At 42.7% G+C, this 18232-nt stretch overlaps 2 protein-coding genes and 1 pseudogene across 2 annotated transcripts in view; 2 read left to right on the plus strand and 1 right to left on the minus strand.

Moving 5' to 3' along the window:
* Positions 1 to 2381: 2381 nt before the first annotated feature.
* Positions 2382 to 4987, minus strand: LOC118793951. Its single transcript, XM_036552046.1, has 6 exons — positions 4879 to 4987; positions 4718 to 4784; positions 4081 to 4146; positions 2995 to 3462; positions 2778 to 2840; positions 2382 to 2603 (listed from the first exon to the last, which is right to left on the minus strand). Exons 2-6 carry the CDS (start codon positions 4746 to 4748, stop codon positions 2563 to 2565), a joined length of 669 nt encoding a protein of 222 aa, XP_036407939.1. The 5' UTR covers positions 4749 to 4784; positions 4879 to 4987; the 3' UTR covers positions 2382 to 2562.
* Positions 4988 to 7212: 2225 nt separating this feature from the next.
* LOC118794547 lies at positions 7213 to 10290 on the plus strand (annotated as a pseudogene).
* Positions 10291 to 17333: 7043 nt separating this feature from the next.
* Positions 17334 to 18232, plus strand: part of tmem150b (transmembrane protein 150B) — a 5520-nt gene continuing 4621 nt past the window's right edge. Inside the window, exons 1-2 of the mRNA XM_036552014.1 lie at positions 17334 to 17440; positions 18229 to 18232. The exon at positions 18229 to 18232 is cut by the window's right edge and continues 80 nt beyond it. The gene's annotated coding sequence lies outside the window, so the exon portion shown is untranslated. The remainder of the gene's footprint in view (positions 17441 to 18228) is intronic.

An 18232-nucleotide genomic window follows, 5' to 3' on the forward strand; every position in this document is an offset into this window, starting at 1 on the left:
AGATTCACACAAGGTCAATTCAATGTCACTCAGTTCATTATAGCTGCTGAGAGAAACTGAAAACAATCCATTACAGGTTCTTTACCATACCAAAAAGGGTATTTGACACACCCATGATGAAAACAGGTTTTCCATCAAAAACTCAATTTGTATATGGCCAGTTTTAAGAGCAAGCACTGCTGGCAGCTATTTCACCCCACAATGACATGTATATCAGGGCCTTTACTGACAAATGATTGTACTGTAAAGGGTGGGTTACAGTTCTACTTACAAGTCAAGAAATTTCGTTTTGCTACAAGGACCAGCGGCTTTGCAGCTTCAGCAATATCAGATACACTGCTAAGCTCAGCTTCTTTGACTAATCAGCCCCACGTTCATGATTGTATATGTAGTGAAGGTAAGAGTCTTGGCCTTGTTCTTGTATATAGACCACTTATCCATGAGCACTAATCTGGGATAATTATGGAAAACCACTTACAACTGCCAACACAAGTCAAGCTTTGGGTTACAGATGCATTCTCAAAGGGGTCATTGGAGAAAATGCTGCACCCTGTTAATCACCTGAGAACAAGCTGGCAACAAGGTATATATGATAATAAATTGATATACATTATGCTGAATGACATTTTTACAATGTACCCATAAATCCAACAATATAACGCTGCCTAAAATTGAGTAAAAATACAAACACCACAAAGTAGAAGTGTACGTCACTTTCTCCCAAGATGAACTGTAATCTAAATTCTTGACATTTTAAAGGCTTGGTGCCAAACGAACTCTGGCTGCAGACTGACTAGTTGCAGATTAGGAGTTTAGTTGAGCGCAGAAGTAGATACTGAGCCAGCTCAGTGACTGGAAGCCAGCACAGAGGAGCATACTCTCGGGGCTGGAGCCCCGCAGGATATCAGAATTACCGGTTTGGTGAAACCAACAAGCTCACACAGGAATGCAAAGGGGAAACATTCCACAACTGGATTCGCAAGGGTAAAGTGATTTACATGTGCCTAAAAATGCATGTACATGCGTGTTAAGTCAAAAAGGGTTTCACAGTGAAATGAGAATGGAAAAGTGAATTGGCCTCTTGAATGCTGACTGTTCAGCCCTCTGTACTGAGTGCAAAAGGATAGTGTTTTTCTTCAAAAACTTGGAGGTTAGACTTTCTGGAGAAACCAATGTTGCGATGAAGTTCCTCTTTCATAGCAACAGAAGAACACTTGTGCAAATGTCAAGCAGAAGGACAGAAATGAACACGCTTAAAGAGAGAATGGAAAAACCCATTCTCAAAATGCTCCCACACACACAGATACACTCCCCAATCTGTAGAACACTGTCTACAAAAAAATGTCATGAGAAGAGAATGGAAGCAACGTTTTGTCCTACAGCGACCCCTAGTGACCCCTTTTAACTAAAACTCTACATACAGTATGTGTGCGTGTGTGAGTGTGTACACCAAAAGAGTGTTTGCTTACATAACACTTTTTTTTTATCCTAACGCATTGTAAGGATTATGAATTTTAAGCAGGAAATATTCATCGGGCCAAAGCTAGTCATTACCACAGTGGAATGAAAAGACAATACGAAGACAAGAAGAAAAAGACAAGAAGGGAGTTTTACCAAAGACAGCCTACTAGCCTCAACCTGTCTCAGCCCTCCGTCTGATAGAGCACAATTATAGGCATTTTTGTTTTGAGCTTCTTTGCACGGATGACAGCCTGGGGTTTTAAGAAGAAACTTTTCATCCAGATGTAACCTCAGGTATTTGTAAGACGACCACATTATTACTGTAGTTTCCCTCTAAGGTAGATCCTTTGTAAGATCCTTCAGTTATTTTGAAAGAAACACTTGAAAGGCACCGAGCCTCTGGACAATTAGAAACTTAGAACTTTCATTGCTACAGCTGTGGTGCAAGACTTATTACAAACCTTAATTGTACCATAGTTAGAATACTTTTGTCTGAAATAATCTGCTTTAATTGTGTATTAACCCCAAGTTATTTATGAAAAAACTGTGAACTTTGAATCTGGATGATGTTCATCTGGATAGGTAAAATGCACCTATATATGTGAATACATCTATCCATTCCTTATAGATGGACCTTCTGAAACGAAGTAAAAATTAAAATCAAATGAAAAACAGGTTTCATAAGCTTCACAGGTTTTCATGAGCTTCGCAAAGTCGTTCGAGTGAACTACAAACAGGGCACCCGTCAAACACAGAACCAGTGGAAACATGTTGGATGCTGGTTCAATTCCTAGTTTTTGCACAGCTGTTGTACGCTTGACCAGGGTACTTGAGTCAAATTGCTTCTGCAGTTGTATGAATGGATCATTTTAATACATGAATAATATAAAAGCTATACAACTTCCTGCTAGGAAAATAAAGACCATTCAGTAACAAGAAGGCCACTCGCAATACTGTTAATGTCTATAATTAGCTCTGTATGCACCAGAATTCCATGTGGAGATTTGGAGACCTACACATTGAATGTGTAGGATATAATAAAAAATTAGGTGTACTAGCTCTTCAGATTTTTCATATCACATGGCTTTGGGAAGCAGACTTTCACATGCTCCTTCTCCTGTGTGCTGGTGTCTCTCCTTTCACTGTATGAGGAAAAAAAAAATAAAGCACTTTCATTTCATATCATAACTTTATCCTCTACAAGTCAACAGCCAGTGTAGGGCATTTCAATGTGAAAAGCATCCTCATTATTTTCCCAGGGGTATAGCAGAGCATTGTGAAAGAACACATCGTTTCTGGTAAATACGATTACGTACACTTTGGCCGGTGAAAGTCATTGCTTTTTCTTCTCCTTGGTTTTCTCTGTTGTGCGTCAGTATCTAAAAGATAAACGCAATAAGGAGGGAAAAAAAACACAGCTCTGCCCTTCAAGGTTAACTGTAACAGGCCCTACCAGGGAGCCACATTCTAAAAGCCAGACTGCAATTGGTTTAGTTTGACATAAATTTTACCCCTGACTGTACGCACACCTACCTGCTGCTGTGGTTTTTGTGCCGTGTGCTTTGGCTGCTGTTTTGCCGTGCACCTCCCCCAAAAGTCCTCCCTCGTGGGTCAGACTTTCTGTGTGTCCCTGTGACCCTGAATCCGTGTTTTGTCCATCTCCTCCTCTCTGGGTTTCCAAAGTCTTAACACGCCTCCCTCCCTCCACCCAAGCGGAGCCTTCCCCAGCTTCAGACCGCTGCCCTGCTCCTCCATGTGGTGGCCCCAGAGCTTCTGGTTCAGTCTGATGTCCCAGTGAATGAGACCCAGGTGCTGCTGCAGGTTCAAAGTGGCTTCCCTCTGCTCCAGGGCTGGGCTCCCAAACCAAGTCCCCTACGCCTGGGTGTTCAGACGGGGCCTGGGGCACCAGCGTGGAGTAGCCACTATCAGAGTGGCCCTTCGTGTGCAACTTCTGGGAAACGGCAGCCTCCCATGTTGCAGAGGCCTGCCAGCATGAGGAAGCTGTAAAAGAAGGAGACAGGTGCAGGTTACCCATCCGGGACTCACCCCTGGGAAATATAGAATGTCTCTTTTTTTGTTTTGGGTAAATCCTCATTAACTTGACTTTACTCAGTTCACTGCATAAATTGAGCTGGTCTTTTGACATGCCCTCAAGGCCTGATCATGTTTTGAGACCATAAAAACCCACATGGAGGCTACTCCCCAGGACCGAGATTACTGTGGCAGTCCAATAACAATAGCTCAACTGGAAGATGCATGGAACCTTGAAAGGGTCAAGCAGGTATTTTAGAAACTATAGCTTGCAATAAGTATAGGTAAGTATAGACACCACCCCCCCCCGCCAGGACTCCCTTGTACCTCCCTGCGTAACCCTCCAAAGTGAACACAGGAGTGTGAATATCTGTTACTGTTCATGACCAGAGGACTTTTAAAAACAGTAGAGTATGTCTACATATATGACTGATGAAGTCATTATGAAGCCCCTCTCTGTTAGCCATTTAATGTGATTCCATATGTATAGTGAACAGAAATCCAGATAATACATAATTTAGCTATTGCACAATGTTCAAATTCAGAACTGATCTTGCTCATCGTCTTCAGTGTAAAATATTTACTCACCCCCTGCAGCTGGGTTTCTGTCTGTCTCATCATCTCGGTCTGTGCTATCTTCCTGCACCGCTTTGTCTGAGAATGAAGGACAATACATTTCTCCCCAGCACTGGTGATGAGGCATTTACATTCAAACTTTAACCATGACTTCAATAATTCATGTTGCATCTATTAAACTGAAGCTGTTGCTTTAAAACTATTTACAAATAAATTTTCATTTATGCTTAAAAACAGTGTAACTACTAATTTTCAAAAGAACATGTGATATGCAATGAGTGGTAGAGATTGAAGACGAGAATTACTTAACGTTTATGTCGTCCTCTAGTGGTGTCATGCGACCTCAACGTCGCACAAATTACAGCGGCATTTTTATGAATTGATATTTATTTCTGTCTCACTGTGCGTTTTTTATCGAAAGAAAATGATACAGTGACATCGCGCATCCAGACGTTATACACAACAAAATCAGCATTTCAAAATGCGTGATAAATGTTACTTTTTAACAGTTATGCGCTAACGGCAAAAGAAAATTGAAAGGAACCTAAAGTGAATACATGTGATGGGAGAATTGTGTGTATGTGTGTTACAGTTTTAATGAGGTGTTATTTTTTTAGCGAGATCTTCGGAAATAGGCAAAAGCACTTACCTTGGTCGCTTCGGGAGGCACACTTGTCCATGTTTCTCCAGTCGCGCAGTCTTGTAGATTGTATTACCTGGATCAGTATAGCTACGGGAAGTTAAGTGCGGCGTATTTTATGTCAACACAGCACAACACAGCTATGAAAAGACAAACCCGTATGTACATACCTGTATTGCAGGTTACCTCTGACTCATGAAAATCAGTATCTCAATCGCGTTCTTTCCTGTATTGTTTGAAGTTGAATTACTTATTTGCTTGGTTTTGTGATTCAAGTGAAAAATGAAATTGAAACTAGGGAAGAAACTGTTTCTCGTGGTTATCCTGTTTCTCATATTACAGAAGGAAGAGCAGGAATGGTAACCATGTACAGTCTGTTTAAAGAACCCACCCTTCAGATGAACGGAAAGTTCAGTTAAGTGAATGCAATAAAAGTTAAGTGCAGTTAAGTTTTATACAATAAAAGCTGTTCAGCTAAAGGATGGGGGGAAAACAAAGATGCGCCATAAAAGTACCTCTAGGGAATTAAATGAAGACTGAATATGTGATTCAAAAAAGAGAGAAAAGAATAGCAGAAAAACAGGGGTCTCATTTCGTTCTGCCAATAGAATCTCATCCACTGGTGGGTCTGGCACTACAGCCTTCTATTGGTCATTCTTAACATACATAACATTCTTGCTACAATTCATTACTAAACAAAAACAATTAAAACCACCACGGTTTAAATACGAGTTTTCTTTTTTTTTTTTTTTTTTTAGTGAATTACAATAACCAACAAATTAGAGGTTTGGAGCTGTTAATGCCCTGGCTGCATTTGTCCTGTCCAATAATACTGCTGGTCTCAAAGTGTCCTTCTGGACGCTAAAGTGTCACTCCTCTTCAGGGCACCCAGTTTCATGTGCCCCCTAAGTCTTTGCATTACACAGATGAACCCACATTCAGCCTTGAAGAGAGAGGAAGGCTCCCTTTCGGACAGAAGGAATGAACAAACGCGCACAGTAAAATAGAGCATTCCTGGCTACCCTGGATCCTCAAATGCAGCTGTTCGCAGATTACATACAGGAACATCTCCCAGCCCTTTGCGTGAACGAAACCTCCTTCACATTATGGGAGGACACATGGCATTGAATGTTTCGTTTTTTATTTTATTTTTTTTTTTGTGAGCGCTCAGGCAGCAACACCTTTATGTGCCAGCATCTGTGACAGAATCATATTTTTCACACAATCCCCCGCAATAACCGCAGGAAGGTGTAGTAGTTGAATTTACCCACGTATCTTACTAGGTTGGATTTCGAAATAGAGCTGCCAAATGGCTCAAACACATGTCTTGTGGCTGTCTTGATTCCTGTAGTGTTTTATCCCTTTCCTGGATATGGCTAAGTTTTGTCTGACATTGCGGTGGCTTTGCGCCTATATATAGTCATTGCGTATTGTCGTGGGTTGTAATGCAGTGTCTTTAACGGTTTAATCTTTTAAATTTATTAACAAATTTATTGTTTGGGAAACGATGTAAAACACCCGCAGGTAAGTCTCCGGGTGATTTCTGAACAGCCTACAAAATTGCCGTGATCAGTCATGACCCTCTGCCGTTTTCTGATGAATATGTCGTAAAACTTAATATAAACGGACCTCCTGTCGAATTGCGCTGCGGGATGTCGTTAAAACGACACCCATGTGCGTTGAATTCGATATGGTTGGACTTTGATGTAGTCATTGCCGAGCGTAGCGTATAGTAGCTGGTGTAGTCCTCGATTATCTGCAGGCGGGTTGACAGCACACTCGGGCAGTCAAGGAGGCAGCAGGGGATGGGTTTATGAAGTATCGGTCGCCTCTGGTGTCACGGTATGCCAGTAAAGAGATGGCTTATAACTTCAGCGACAGGAAGAAGTTCTCAACTTGGAGAAAACTGTGGATATACCTGGCCAAAGCCGAAAAGGTCTGAATCTGGCTTTTTCGTTCCGTCTGTACATCTAGCTTTTCAAATGCCAAGCCTCCTAGATTGCTAGCTAGCTGCATAGCTACCTTTGTCGTTACTTGCAATAATCATCTTGTCTGCACATTCAGTATTCTAGCCAGTTTGCCATTTTCCTTGCAAACGTACGTCTATCTAGCTATCTAACATTAGGTAGTGAAGTCGGCGACCTTGAGCAACTCATCTCAGATTGCCTGCCCTATAAAGTTTTAAGTACAACGTCTGCAAGTGAAGTGTACAAGTTGCAAGTGTTCAAAGTTCAAAGCTTCAAAGTTCAAAGTTTATTGTCATATGCACAGTAAAGAAACAAGTTCCCCATTCAATGAAATTCTTCCTTTGCCTTCCACTTATGAATGCCATTAAGAGTTAGAAGTACAATTAAGTAAGAAAATACAAGAATTTAAGGAAGAAAGTATATAAAAAGGTCAGAGAGTGTAAGAAAAATAAATAAATTAAAGGATATATACATTATATGTGCAAAAAGGACATCAGTGCAGTGTAGGATGTGCAATGTAGGATGTCCAAGTATACAATGTACAGCAAGAGTAAGTAGTGCAATAACCAGTGGTGCAGGTTTATAGTCCCGTTAACAGTTCTGTGCAAAATGCATATTGTGTGCAGTTGGTTGCGATGTGGGTGTGTATGTGTGAATGTACGCATGGGCTAGGCCTAGGCTTTTTTCTGCTTCCTGTTGCAGCACTGACCGCCTTGTCTCTTGACATCCCTCCCTCTTCAGTCTTTATAAGCTCCTCATGCACTCTCATTTGCAGTGAGGCTTGAGGTTGATGGTAGGTTAATTACTTTCATGCTTAACATCACATGGACTTTCTCAGATGATCTTAACAAAGCAGGACATCAAGCGGACTCATTAGCAGCCCGGCAGACTCTGGGATTTACAGATCAGAGCAGCTGGCCAATATATTTTATTAGACTTATTATAGGCCAACTTAAAAGGGAGAATTTTCAAACATGATGGTGTTTGAAGACGTGATACGTCCCGTCTGTGTGAGCTTGTTAGTGTCGCTGTATCTGTGATCTCCTCTGTAGATCACTATGTGTCTGTTAGTGTGTTGGGGTCAAAGGCGACTTTGTGCACGTGTGCCCGAAATAGCCAGTAAAAAATGTCAGGGTCGCAGCAAAGTAGCACCAGAGCGTCTGTTGCTCTTGCTGTACTGCAGTAGTTGGTCACGGTGTGGCGTGGCTTGATCATGGTTCCTGGTCTGTGTTCATCCCAAGTTTCCTGTGCGCTGTGCACGATTAATCCACCCCGATATCCCATTCATGTTGAAGTTCCACATTAGTTTACCTGGTGGTATCAAAAGGTGGTGAGAGTCGGGCGGACAACATCGACTTCGCCAATGGCGGCGGAGGAGGAACGCAGGCTGCGCCATGACGTGATGGTGCACGTGCACACCTTCGCCCGCTGCTGCCCGGCGGCAGCTCCCATCATCCATCTGGGGGCCACTTCCTGCTACGTGGGGGACAACACGGTAAGAGGCAGGACGCTGTCACAGCTGTGTCTCAGTCACATGACTGACCCTGATACTGATCGTACTTCCCAGGTGACCATGAGATGTCTATACACTAACTTACAGAGAATCGTAGTTCATATTCAGCTCTTAAGGTGAGCGGTTCTTATTAACAGTATTGTAGTAGATTTCAGTTCATTTAAGTAAAAAGACATCCATGTATACAGTTGTCAGATTCTGTAATGCTACAAATAGTTGTTCCCACGAACGAAAACACACCAAAATAATTTGATTGTACCTTCTTGGTGATACACATTTATACTTATTGTGATCAGTAGTGTTGCCGTGGGTCAGTCCCTGTACCTTTTGCTTTTCTTTCAGGACCTGATCGTTCTGCGTGACGGGTTTGACACCCTTCTCCCAAAGGTGAGAGACCATGTCAGACAGTAACAGAACAAGCACCTCAGTAAGATAGCACAGAAGAGCATTGCATGCAGGTGTCTCATTGTGTTGAACATGTGGGAGAGCAAAAGTGAAATCAGACTTGAATACCCGTGTTTCCTCCCTGGTCTCACGTTGTGTTGAATTTGTTTTTCTGTCTCCCTTTCCCTCTCAGCTCTCTCGAGTGATTGACAGACTGGCAAACTTTGCTGAAAAATACGCCGGCCTGCCAACTCTGGGATTCACACATTACCAGTAAGTCTGTGTGTCTTTCAGGTAGAGCTAAGCTACTTAATCCTTGTTCTAGCCACTAGATCAGGAAGCTTTTGTTTCAGACCACCACTTAACCAACTCATTAAGTAATGAATAAACCAACTGAGTTTCCCTGTCCGGTGCCGAGTATGTTTGAGGTTTAGATTTAAGTAATGTAATGTTAATGTAAATGTTAAGTTGCCGTGTTGTGGAGTATATGGAGTATCTAGTCGGTAGGGCATACATTGAGTACAAATGTTATCCAGTGTGATAATTTCTTCCCCCTCCTCAGGCCAGCGCAGTTGACCACGGTGGGGAAGCGGGCCTGCCTCTGGCTCCAGGACCTTACCATGGACATGCGGAACCTTCAGCGTGCCCGGGATGACCTTCGTTTCCGCGGGGTCAAGGGGACCACCAGCACTCAGGCCAGCTTCCTGCAGCTTTTCCAGGGGGACCATGATAAAGTGAGCACCGGACAGAGAAGGCAAATGAGCTGAGGAGGAAGGCCAGCAGTGATTAGTACTCATGGAAGGGAAAGAGAGGATTAGCCAGTGAGCTCTGGCTGAGTAGCAAATGATCAAAGGCCTGTGTAAAGATGCAGTGTAGATAAATGGAATTAAAGAATAAAATTGAGAAGAACAGAAAGACAGAAAAGAAAGTGCTGCTAGCCTGTGCTGTGTTGTGGCTTGAATGTCACAGCAGACAGGATAAAATGAGAAAACCATGGAAATGTATGGTTGGTTAGGCTATGGTTGGAGCTCGCTCACAGTGGGAGATGAAGTCCAGCTGTTATATTCCCCACTTTCCCTCCTTCAGGTGGAGGAGCTTGACAGAATGCTTACAGAAATGGCAGGATTTAAAAAGTAAGTAGGCGGCGGCCGTGGTCAAACAGGAAGGGGGTGATAATGACCTCCTGGCCCGAATTCAAGCCGACCCCTACTTCACCCCCATCTTGGGACAGCTTGATGCTCTCCTGGACCCCAAAACCTTCATAGGGAGAGCTCCTCAACAGGTACAACAGTGCTTCGCAGAATGTGGCCGTAAAGATCATAGCTGCACTAGTTCTGTTCCATCTCTTTGTCTGTTTCTTTCAATCTTCCAGTCTGAGGTCAGGTAACATCACGCTATCTGATATCAGTTTTTTTGGTCATTCTTCATTTTTTGTCACAGCATCACACGCTATCTCAGCTAACCTGTCAACCCATATTTTATATAGTTATAGTAATGAAAAGATAAGAAATGCATGTTCGATATAATTTATAAGAAAATGTATTTTCAGCCTCTCTGGCCACATAATTCCACCATTGTGAAGAACAGGACTCATCTCTCTCTCTTTCTCTCTCTCTCTCTGTCCATGTCAGGTGACCAGGTTCCTTTCTGAAGAGGTGCGCCCTCTTTTGGAGCCTTACAAGGGGAAGATGGATGTCAAAATCGAGCTGGAACTTTAAAGGCCATTTTACATGAGTCTGTTGCCTTGTTGGTGTCTGTTTTTCAGAAAAAGCCTTGCAAGGTGTACCATAATGAGAATGATGTCACATCAAAGTAGCAAAATTGGAGGGATGGTGTACCTCAAGCAATAGCTCCTGTGATGCCACCTGTATATCAGACCATTTCTTCATGGTTGGAGGGTTGCAATGACAAAAAAAACATAAACTAAGCACCACACAACAGTTTTGGGGTCCATGTGCAAGAGGTCATGGAAGAATATTGCACGTTTTACATTTTGTCAGGCAAAAATTGTAAAGATCTGATTTGGTGTGCAAAGGCCCTTGGACAGGATGGATAAATATACACACAAAGAAGATCTGAGTTTGATTGATAGTCATACAGCTGATTGATTTGATTTAGGGATGGACTGGTATAATTCTGAATTGTTCTGCGTGGGTTAGTTTTTACTTTTTCTAACGCACAACTTGAATGTCATGCCTATGATGATGAGGTCTTCTCCCTCAATGATTACTGCAGTTAGACCATTAACAGCTGTTGTTTAACGAAAACGCGCAAACCCTGTTGTCTAGGGTTGGGTTTACTTTACCTGGGGCACATACACACTTACAAACAGAAGCACTTTTTCCTGCCTAAAAGTTGGCACACTCTGAATAGCATACACTTACATTGGAGCTGTATGACAGTAAAGAAGTGCAAATAAAATCATTGCCTGTGTCGTCACTTGTAGTCGATGATGGTCTAAATTTTCAGGTTTCCCCAAAACACAGTGTAAATCAATAACAGTAATAATAATAATAATAAAACCTTAATGCGTTTTATATATCCACAATTTATAAAAGTTGGAAAATTTGCGAATCCTAAGTGTTTACATGGTATACACTTTTTTAATCCAAGAAAGGTCGCTTCTGTTTTCCTAGTGAAAATTGTATATGTGTAAATTAATCTGTAATTTGTCAATTGGTTGTTTTTTTACTGACTTGAATGGGTTCAGTGTAAAGCGGGGGTGTATGCTCAGAGGCTTACGCTCCCGACGGAGGGGGTGTTCAGTCCAAGCTGCACGCATGCAGTGTCTGAAGGAATCCCCATGTGAGAACAGGACAGCAGAGCAGGGACCGACAACATTACAAAGGTGTGGTGATGATACTGATAAATGTAGTCAGCACCAATGGCTGTTGGAACCCAGCTGTATAGACTTGTGTCTTTGCGTGATAAATAGCTGTTTTCAAAAATTTTTTGGTGAACCGACTTGATGCTGATATGGTGCGTGAACTGTAACGGTGTTCAAACAATCTTCCTTTTTTAGATTTTGGATCGATTTCACGGATTGAATTCGCATTAGGCCATTGTATGTGGGGCACATTCTCATCCCTCAACTTTCTGTACCCTCTTGTTTTCAGATGGATTAATTTTGTATTTTTGTACTCTGCTTGTGTGAATGTAGCTCCTGATCGGCCCGAAATGTTTCATGGTCACGCTCACTCTGACCAACAGAGGGCAGCAAAGGAACAGTGATGCTTCTCTGTAAGCCTCCCTTTCTCTCTGTCCTGAGCATCAAATGTGAATGTCACAAACTCTTCAGCCTGCTCTGCCGAGCCCTGTTTAAAAAGTGCAGAGGAACAGCTGAAGGAACTGCACTGCCACTGTCACAGTCATGATGTCTGTGTATATGTGCTACTTCCAGGGGTTAAGTTGGACCGGAGCTGTCCGGGGCTCAGCCCCGAGACATCGCCATACGCTCTTCTATGTCAACAGGGGACGATCAGCCGCGTACATCTTCAACAATGTATAGATTTTTACACTTTTCTCGTTCTTAATAATCCAAACAATGACTAAAACACGTTTCCTGTAGCTGTAGAGAACACAGATGACGTGATGTAAGAACTTGCGAATATCACAACTTTCACGGGGTTTCCCTTTTTTCTGTCAATGGGTTTCCTTACTTTCGCATGTAACATTTTTTGCAGCGCACGTCTTACGTTACATGGTTCGCTGTGTTTTCATTAGCGTTATTAAGCGTCTCATAGTTTTCAGTTAGCATTTGCTACATTTTTAAATGTTAAATTGCTGTTTCCTCAAAGCTAAAATTAGCTAGAATTATTCAATTCGCACCGGTTTTAGCATACGCGCTAAATGGCTAATCACACCGGTGTGACCGTATGCGTGAAAGGGTTAAACGCGACCTAGCAGATCAGTGACCTCATCACTTGTCAGTCAGTCAGTCAGACAGCACAGATGGCAGAGTGATAGGTGGCTGGCAAGGTAGGGAGAAAAATAGGTCAGAAACTGACACGTTTAATAAAAGAATGTAAATTGTTCTGATATTCTGCTTAAACAATCTTTCCATTTTACTAAATGATAGTTTGACGTTAACGTAAAATAGTTTGCGGCAGGTGCCTCCAATCTTTGGTAGCTAACTAACATTAACATTAAGCTAGCTGGCAACCTCTAGTTCGAGCTAAACTGTCAAGCAAGCTAGCACGTATTGCAATCTCTCAGCCTTGTCAGGACAATCGTGGTTTGAGCAGAACAGATCAACTTAAATTACACCATGGCTAGGTAATGCAGGCTAGTTTGACCATTTCCTAGCTGTAACATTAATTAATGAAAAGGAACTAGGCTTGCGGTCTTTGTGTTGGCAGCCTGTGTATATTGTAAGATGTAACTTAATTCCATTTTAATGTAACTATTAAAAAACAGTTCCATTTATATTACTTTGTATTATTATTCTCTCCTTTAGTGGTAACAGCACCATTCCTATATTTGATACAGATACACAGGAGAGTGCACTTACAGAAGGATTTTATTGTCATCAGCTGTAGTTTTGCGCACTGCCAACAGTATCTAGAATGACTTTGATTAGCGTTTTAGTGTTCAGAGCAGAGGGTTGTCTCGCCTTGTTATATTTTATTTACAGTTTGTCAAATGACATCAATGAGATTTTGTAGTCTATGCGCACACACACATGTGCACCCATGGCAACCCTGAAACTACAGAGCCCCCCCACATAACAAATCCCAATTTAACCCCTGGCTACATCCATCAAATCAATCATGTTAATTGATCCAGTGCTCTCAACAGAGGAATTGCTTCACAGGAATGCACTGTAAGTTGTAGTGAATATTACGTAAAATGATATGAGAACATATAGCAGTGATGAATTTTGATAGCTGAGGTGTGAGTGCTCTGGTCCGTGTGTGTAGGTTTCGTCTGATTTCTCTTTCACCCTGCAGAGATGGAAGCCCAGTGTCCGCGCTTTTGGACTGTCCCTCATTTAGGGTAACGCCAAACAGGTCAGCCACATCCAGTGGCATCTAGTGGTGATGTCACAGACAACTTTAAGCTTTGAAAATGTGGGGGGAGTTCCGTGTGAATGTGCCCCCAACATGTTCTGGCCGTAAAAGAAACACATTTGGTTGGTTCCCACCAGCAAGATGTAAATAACTAATTAGGATAGACCTTTGAATTTGAATTGCCAGCAAAGAAAAGGAATGTTGGATTGCATCAGAAACAAACGGATTTGTGTGTGTGTGTGTGTGTGTGTGTGTATATGCGTGTGGAGATGCTCAGGCCCACTTTTAATTTAGAAAGTTGTATTCAGGTCACATTGATAAAATGTGTCAAAATCATCTGTCAAAATTCCACAGGGCTATCATTTTGCGCGCACACATACGCACACACACGCACATGTCTCACTATCGCCTTTCCCTACTCTACCCTTCTGCTGCAGTGAGACAGGCCAGGGGCTGGTGGATGATTGACCTGGGCAGCGGGGTGAAAGCTTCTGCAATATGGTCTGCAGATGTTAATTTGTCTGGCACCTCCTCATACATCAGACACCACATCATCACCAATCAGACTCATTCTAGGGGGCAGTCGGAGCCCAAAATGGACAGTCCAATTTCCGCCCGCTCTGTCATATGTTCTTCTTGGTTCACATGCAGTCAAATCTTTACCTTAATTGCACTCTCCTCCTGTCTGCGTCATGCCCAGCCTACTTCAGCCCTGCCCGGAGACCTGGCTGCAGAGGGACACACACCCACCCCACACACTCTTGAGGGTAATTTTTGGGCCTCTCTCACTCTTTGCTTTCCAGCCCTCTGCACACCAGCGATAAAAGCAGGCCCTGAAGGTGACAAATTGAGCATAGGTCTGCTGCCATTGCTGCAGGCACCAAGTGGGATTTGTAATCCGGTCACTGGAATAACAGCATGCAGCAAAAGTCACATGCCCCTGTCTCACTGGCGGGTGATTGGCTTAGCAATTGACCACTCTGTGAAGCCCGTCCCTAACATTTCCCCGCCCTGCTGCTGTTCTGAGGCTCTCTGGTTGACACCACATCCATTCAGAGCATCTTAGAACCATTACTGTTGTGTGTATTATAGTGCTCCACTGCGGCAGGTGCACAGGGCTTGACACTCTCCACGCTTTGTTGGTATGGTGGTCAGTCATGTATGTCTCTCTCATTCACTCCCTTTGAGTTGTGTTCAGTGTGTGTTTGGACCATGTTTCTCTCTGCTGTGCAGTCTGAACGGCTGCTCCCCCCCCCACCCTCCCTCTCCCTCTCTTTCTATTTCTCTCTCTCCAACACCCTCCCTGTCTTTCTCTCTCTCTCTCTCTCTCTGTCTCTCTCTCTTTCCCCCCACCCTCTCTCTCTCCCCACATAATGTGGCTAGACACACACACCCGCACACACACACACACACACACACACACACACACGCACACACGCACACACAGACACCAGAGCCATCACACTGAACACACACAGACATTGAGCCAAGGACAGTGGCAAAGACAACATAAAAGCATTTTGGCTTGAGGCCAGTTTTCTGTCTTGTGTTTGGGAAAGCAGTTACTCCTACTGTTATGATCACATCCACTGGGACTTAGACATTTTATTATTATTTTAAATTCTTTTGATGTGTATTCAAACTCATGCTGCCTGTGGAAACTAGACAGGCAAATCTGTAAAAAGAAAGTATTTACTGATTAGGCTGGAATTAGAGTGTTGCTTTTGAATCCGTTCCTTTGCATACCTTCAGACATTTATCTTTCATTTTGCTATCTTGGTGTCTCTAGGGTCTCAGGGAAAGTAATCAAAGTTTTTGGCCCGCCAGTGTTTGGTGTTTTTGCTGTACTTTATTTGCTGATTGGTAGAACGTGAATTCAATCTGACTGACATCTGATTGGCCATCACCACCAGTGTGTGACATCACCCTGCTGGAAAATTTGATATGCCTTTTATTGCACAGAATTTTACAACATAACTGAAACGGTCATATAATAAAATGCAGAAGGGAAAGAGTCATTAATCTGCTCCTTTATTGATTTATTTCACTAATGATTAATCCCGGTAACTACATTTAGTCCTGCACTCAACAAGTATTTTAAAAATGAAGTGAAACATTTGTAGTGTCTTCAGCGGTGCAATGGGTGTAAACTGTTTGGAGTCTTTATATACCTTACTACCTTACCTTTTTTACACAGGTTTAAAAAGTTAGGAGTTGCCCATCCAGAACCTGTATTAGCAAGTAAACGTTTTTGATAGTGGGTCATGTTTTCATAAGGCGTTAGATTAAAAGCAAGTCTGTATCTTGGGGAGGGAGACAGATTACATAAATATCATTACTGACATTCTTTAGATGGATGCCTTTCTTTTTTTTTTTTTTAAAGCAGAGGCTTAAATTAGCGCTCAGTCCACTTTTATGTGAGATGTAATTATTAATCCGGAGAGTTCAGCGGCGGTCGGTGCATCCGGCAGCTGTTCGGTCGGGTGACGGTTTGAGGTGTGGTGTTTACGGCTCTGTTTGGCGCTGGCGCTGGCGCAGGTCGCTGTCACCGTCTGCACCGCGCCGCCCCTGAGGAGGAAGCGCTGTGTTTGTGTTGCTCAAAGGGAACTTGTGCAAGGAGCTGTAAATCAAGGAGCCTGGCGCAAGGGCCGGGCCGTCCGCGGAAAGCCCAGAGGTCGTAACGTAATGCAGGGAGTAGATCGCAGACCGCTCAGCGACCGCTGCCGACGTCCCTCTTTACCTGAGAAAAGTGAAAAGCTCTTGGGACTGTCACAGGAGGGTAAACCTGGTGCAGATGGTACCCTTTATTCCTTGTTTGTATGGTTTGATGAAGCTTAAGCAATGCCATCTTGCCCTCCTCCACACCCTCATTTTTATCAGTGGTAACGACCAGTCCCTTATTTGAATTAATCAACTGTCTTTAGCTGCCGTTCTGTGCTATGTATGGGTGTATTAGTAAACATTTTTTTAGATAAGATAGAGAACTCATTGTGCTCGCGCACACACACGCACACACACACACACACCACTCACATACTACCCGGTCCCACAGGCCTGTGGTCTCTTGTGTTGTTGGCTCGGTAGCTTTTTCTGTCTGTCAGTACTTCCCTATTGCTCGTTCTCCTTCTTTTGAAAAAAAAAAAGAATAAAACACAAGTTCATGTGAGAAGAAAGATGTAATTAGGTTTGAAGAGCGCCTGACTTAATTACTCGAGTGGATCAATAGCATGGCTTTTATTAATCCAAAATAGCACTTGCACAGTCTTCTAGGAAGGGGGTCTTCACCCCCCCCCCCCCCCCCCCCCCCCGTATCCCCCGTATTCTGCTTTCGTGGGGAGACTTTTAACAGAATTTTCATTACTGTGTCAAGGATGCTTAAACCTGGTTTTTGATCACAAACAAAGTACACACAAACAAAGTGCACACACCTTAAAATTATAATTAAAAACCATTCATACATCTTACTGTTACCTCAAAAATATAATCATCTTCATCAGAACCAGGGAGGATAAATTAAAAGTGCAGAACGTGTAATCATGGCTGACTCAGCCCCTCCACACCTCTGTCAGACACGGTGGAAACCAGCGTTCCAATCAGGCAATCCACAGTAATATCATAACTATGCCTGTTTATAACCCTGAGTGCCACATACATTGCACTCAGACCAAAGGGCACCTTTCACTTTGATACAGACTGAAGAAAAAAACAGAACTCTGCCTGCTACTGCCATTATTACGGTAGTATCTGCCAAGGGGAGTGGAGCCGACGCAAACTGAAGAAGCGCGGGACAGATAGATTGCGAGACGTGAGAGGTAAAGGGGTCACTTGAGGTTCGCCGCTGACTGTGTGTGAGAGGACTGTGAGTATTTTAATCTCTCCATTCTGGTCTTTTCTCTCTTCTTCCTGTCTTTTTTTTTCATTTTGTATGATATGGTCATTATTCTAGTTTAATCTTTTTGTTCCATTTTGTCAAATTTTTTTTGGCCTCTGTATAAAACTTGTATAAAAAATGGTGGCCCAAGCTCTTCCTTTCTTAAAACCGTGCCTTGTTTTAGGCAGACATTAACTTATATACAGTCTGTACAGCGTTTTTTACCACTTTATCTCTTCACTGAGGTTTACAGTTAATACCAGTGGACTTGGAGATGGTCTGGACCATGTTTGGTTTCACTGTTCTGGGGTTTTCTCTCTAAACATACGGTGTCCATCCTTTTCTTTCATTCTGCTGACTTGTTCAGCTTTGAATGGGCCAGTTGTCATCCTTCCTGCTACTTTTCCATGTCCCCATCTCAATATCTCTCGTTCATGTCTTTTCTCTCTCTCTGTCTCTCTGCCTGGGTACCTTTCCAGTCTTAAGTACTCCTCTTCTGGTCATAGTTTTCTATATGAATGGGAAACATGTTCATTATGGTTCCAGATGGTGAGGGATATAGTAAGTACTATGGTTACCATTATAAAAAAATATTCTCTTACAGTTTTAATTTATGAAAGAAGCGGCATATGCTGAAATTTGAGTCTGTGTGTGACAAGGAAGTGACATATACGGCCTGAGATGTCTGTGAACCAAGATGATGTAATGAATGCTGAGAGACAAAGCACTTCTTTCATATGTCTATCATGCACTGTTATGATGTGACTGTTTTACAGGTGA

This window comes from Megalops cyprinoides, chromosome 19 (genome assembly GCF_013368585.1).
Source record: "Megalops cyprinoides isolate fMegCyp1 chromosome 19, fMegCyp1.pri, whole genome shotgun sequence".
NCBI lineage: Eukaryota > Metazoa > Chordata > Actinopteri > Elopiformes > Megalopidae > Megalops > Megalops cyprinoides.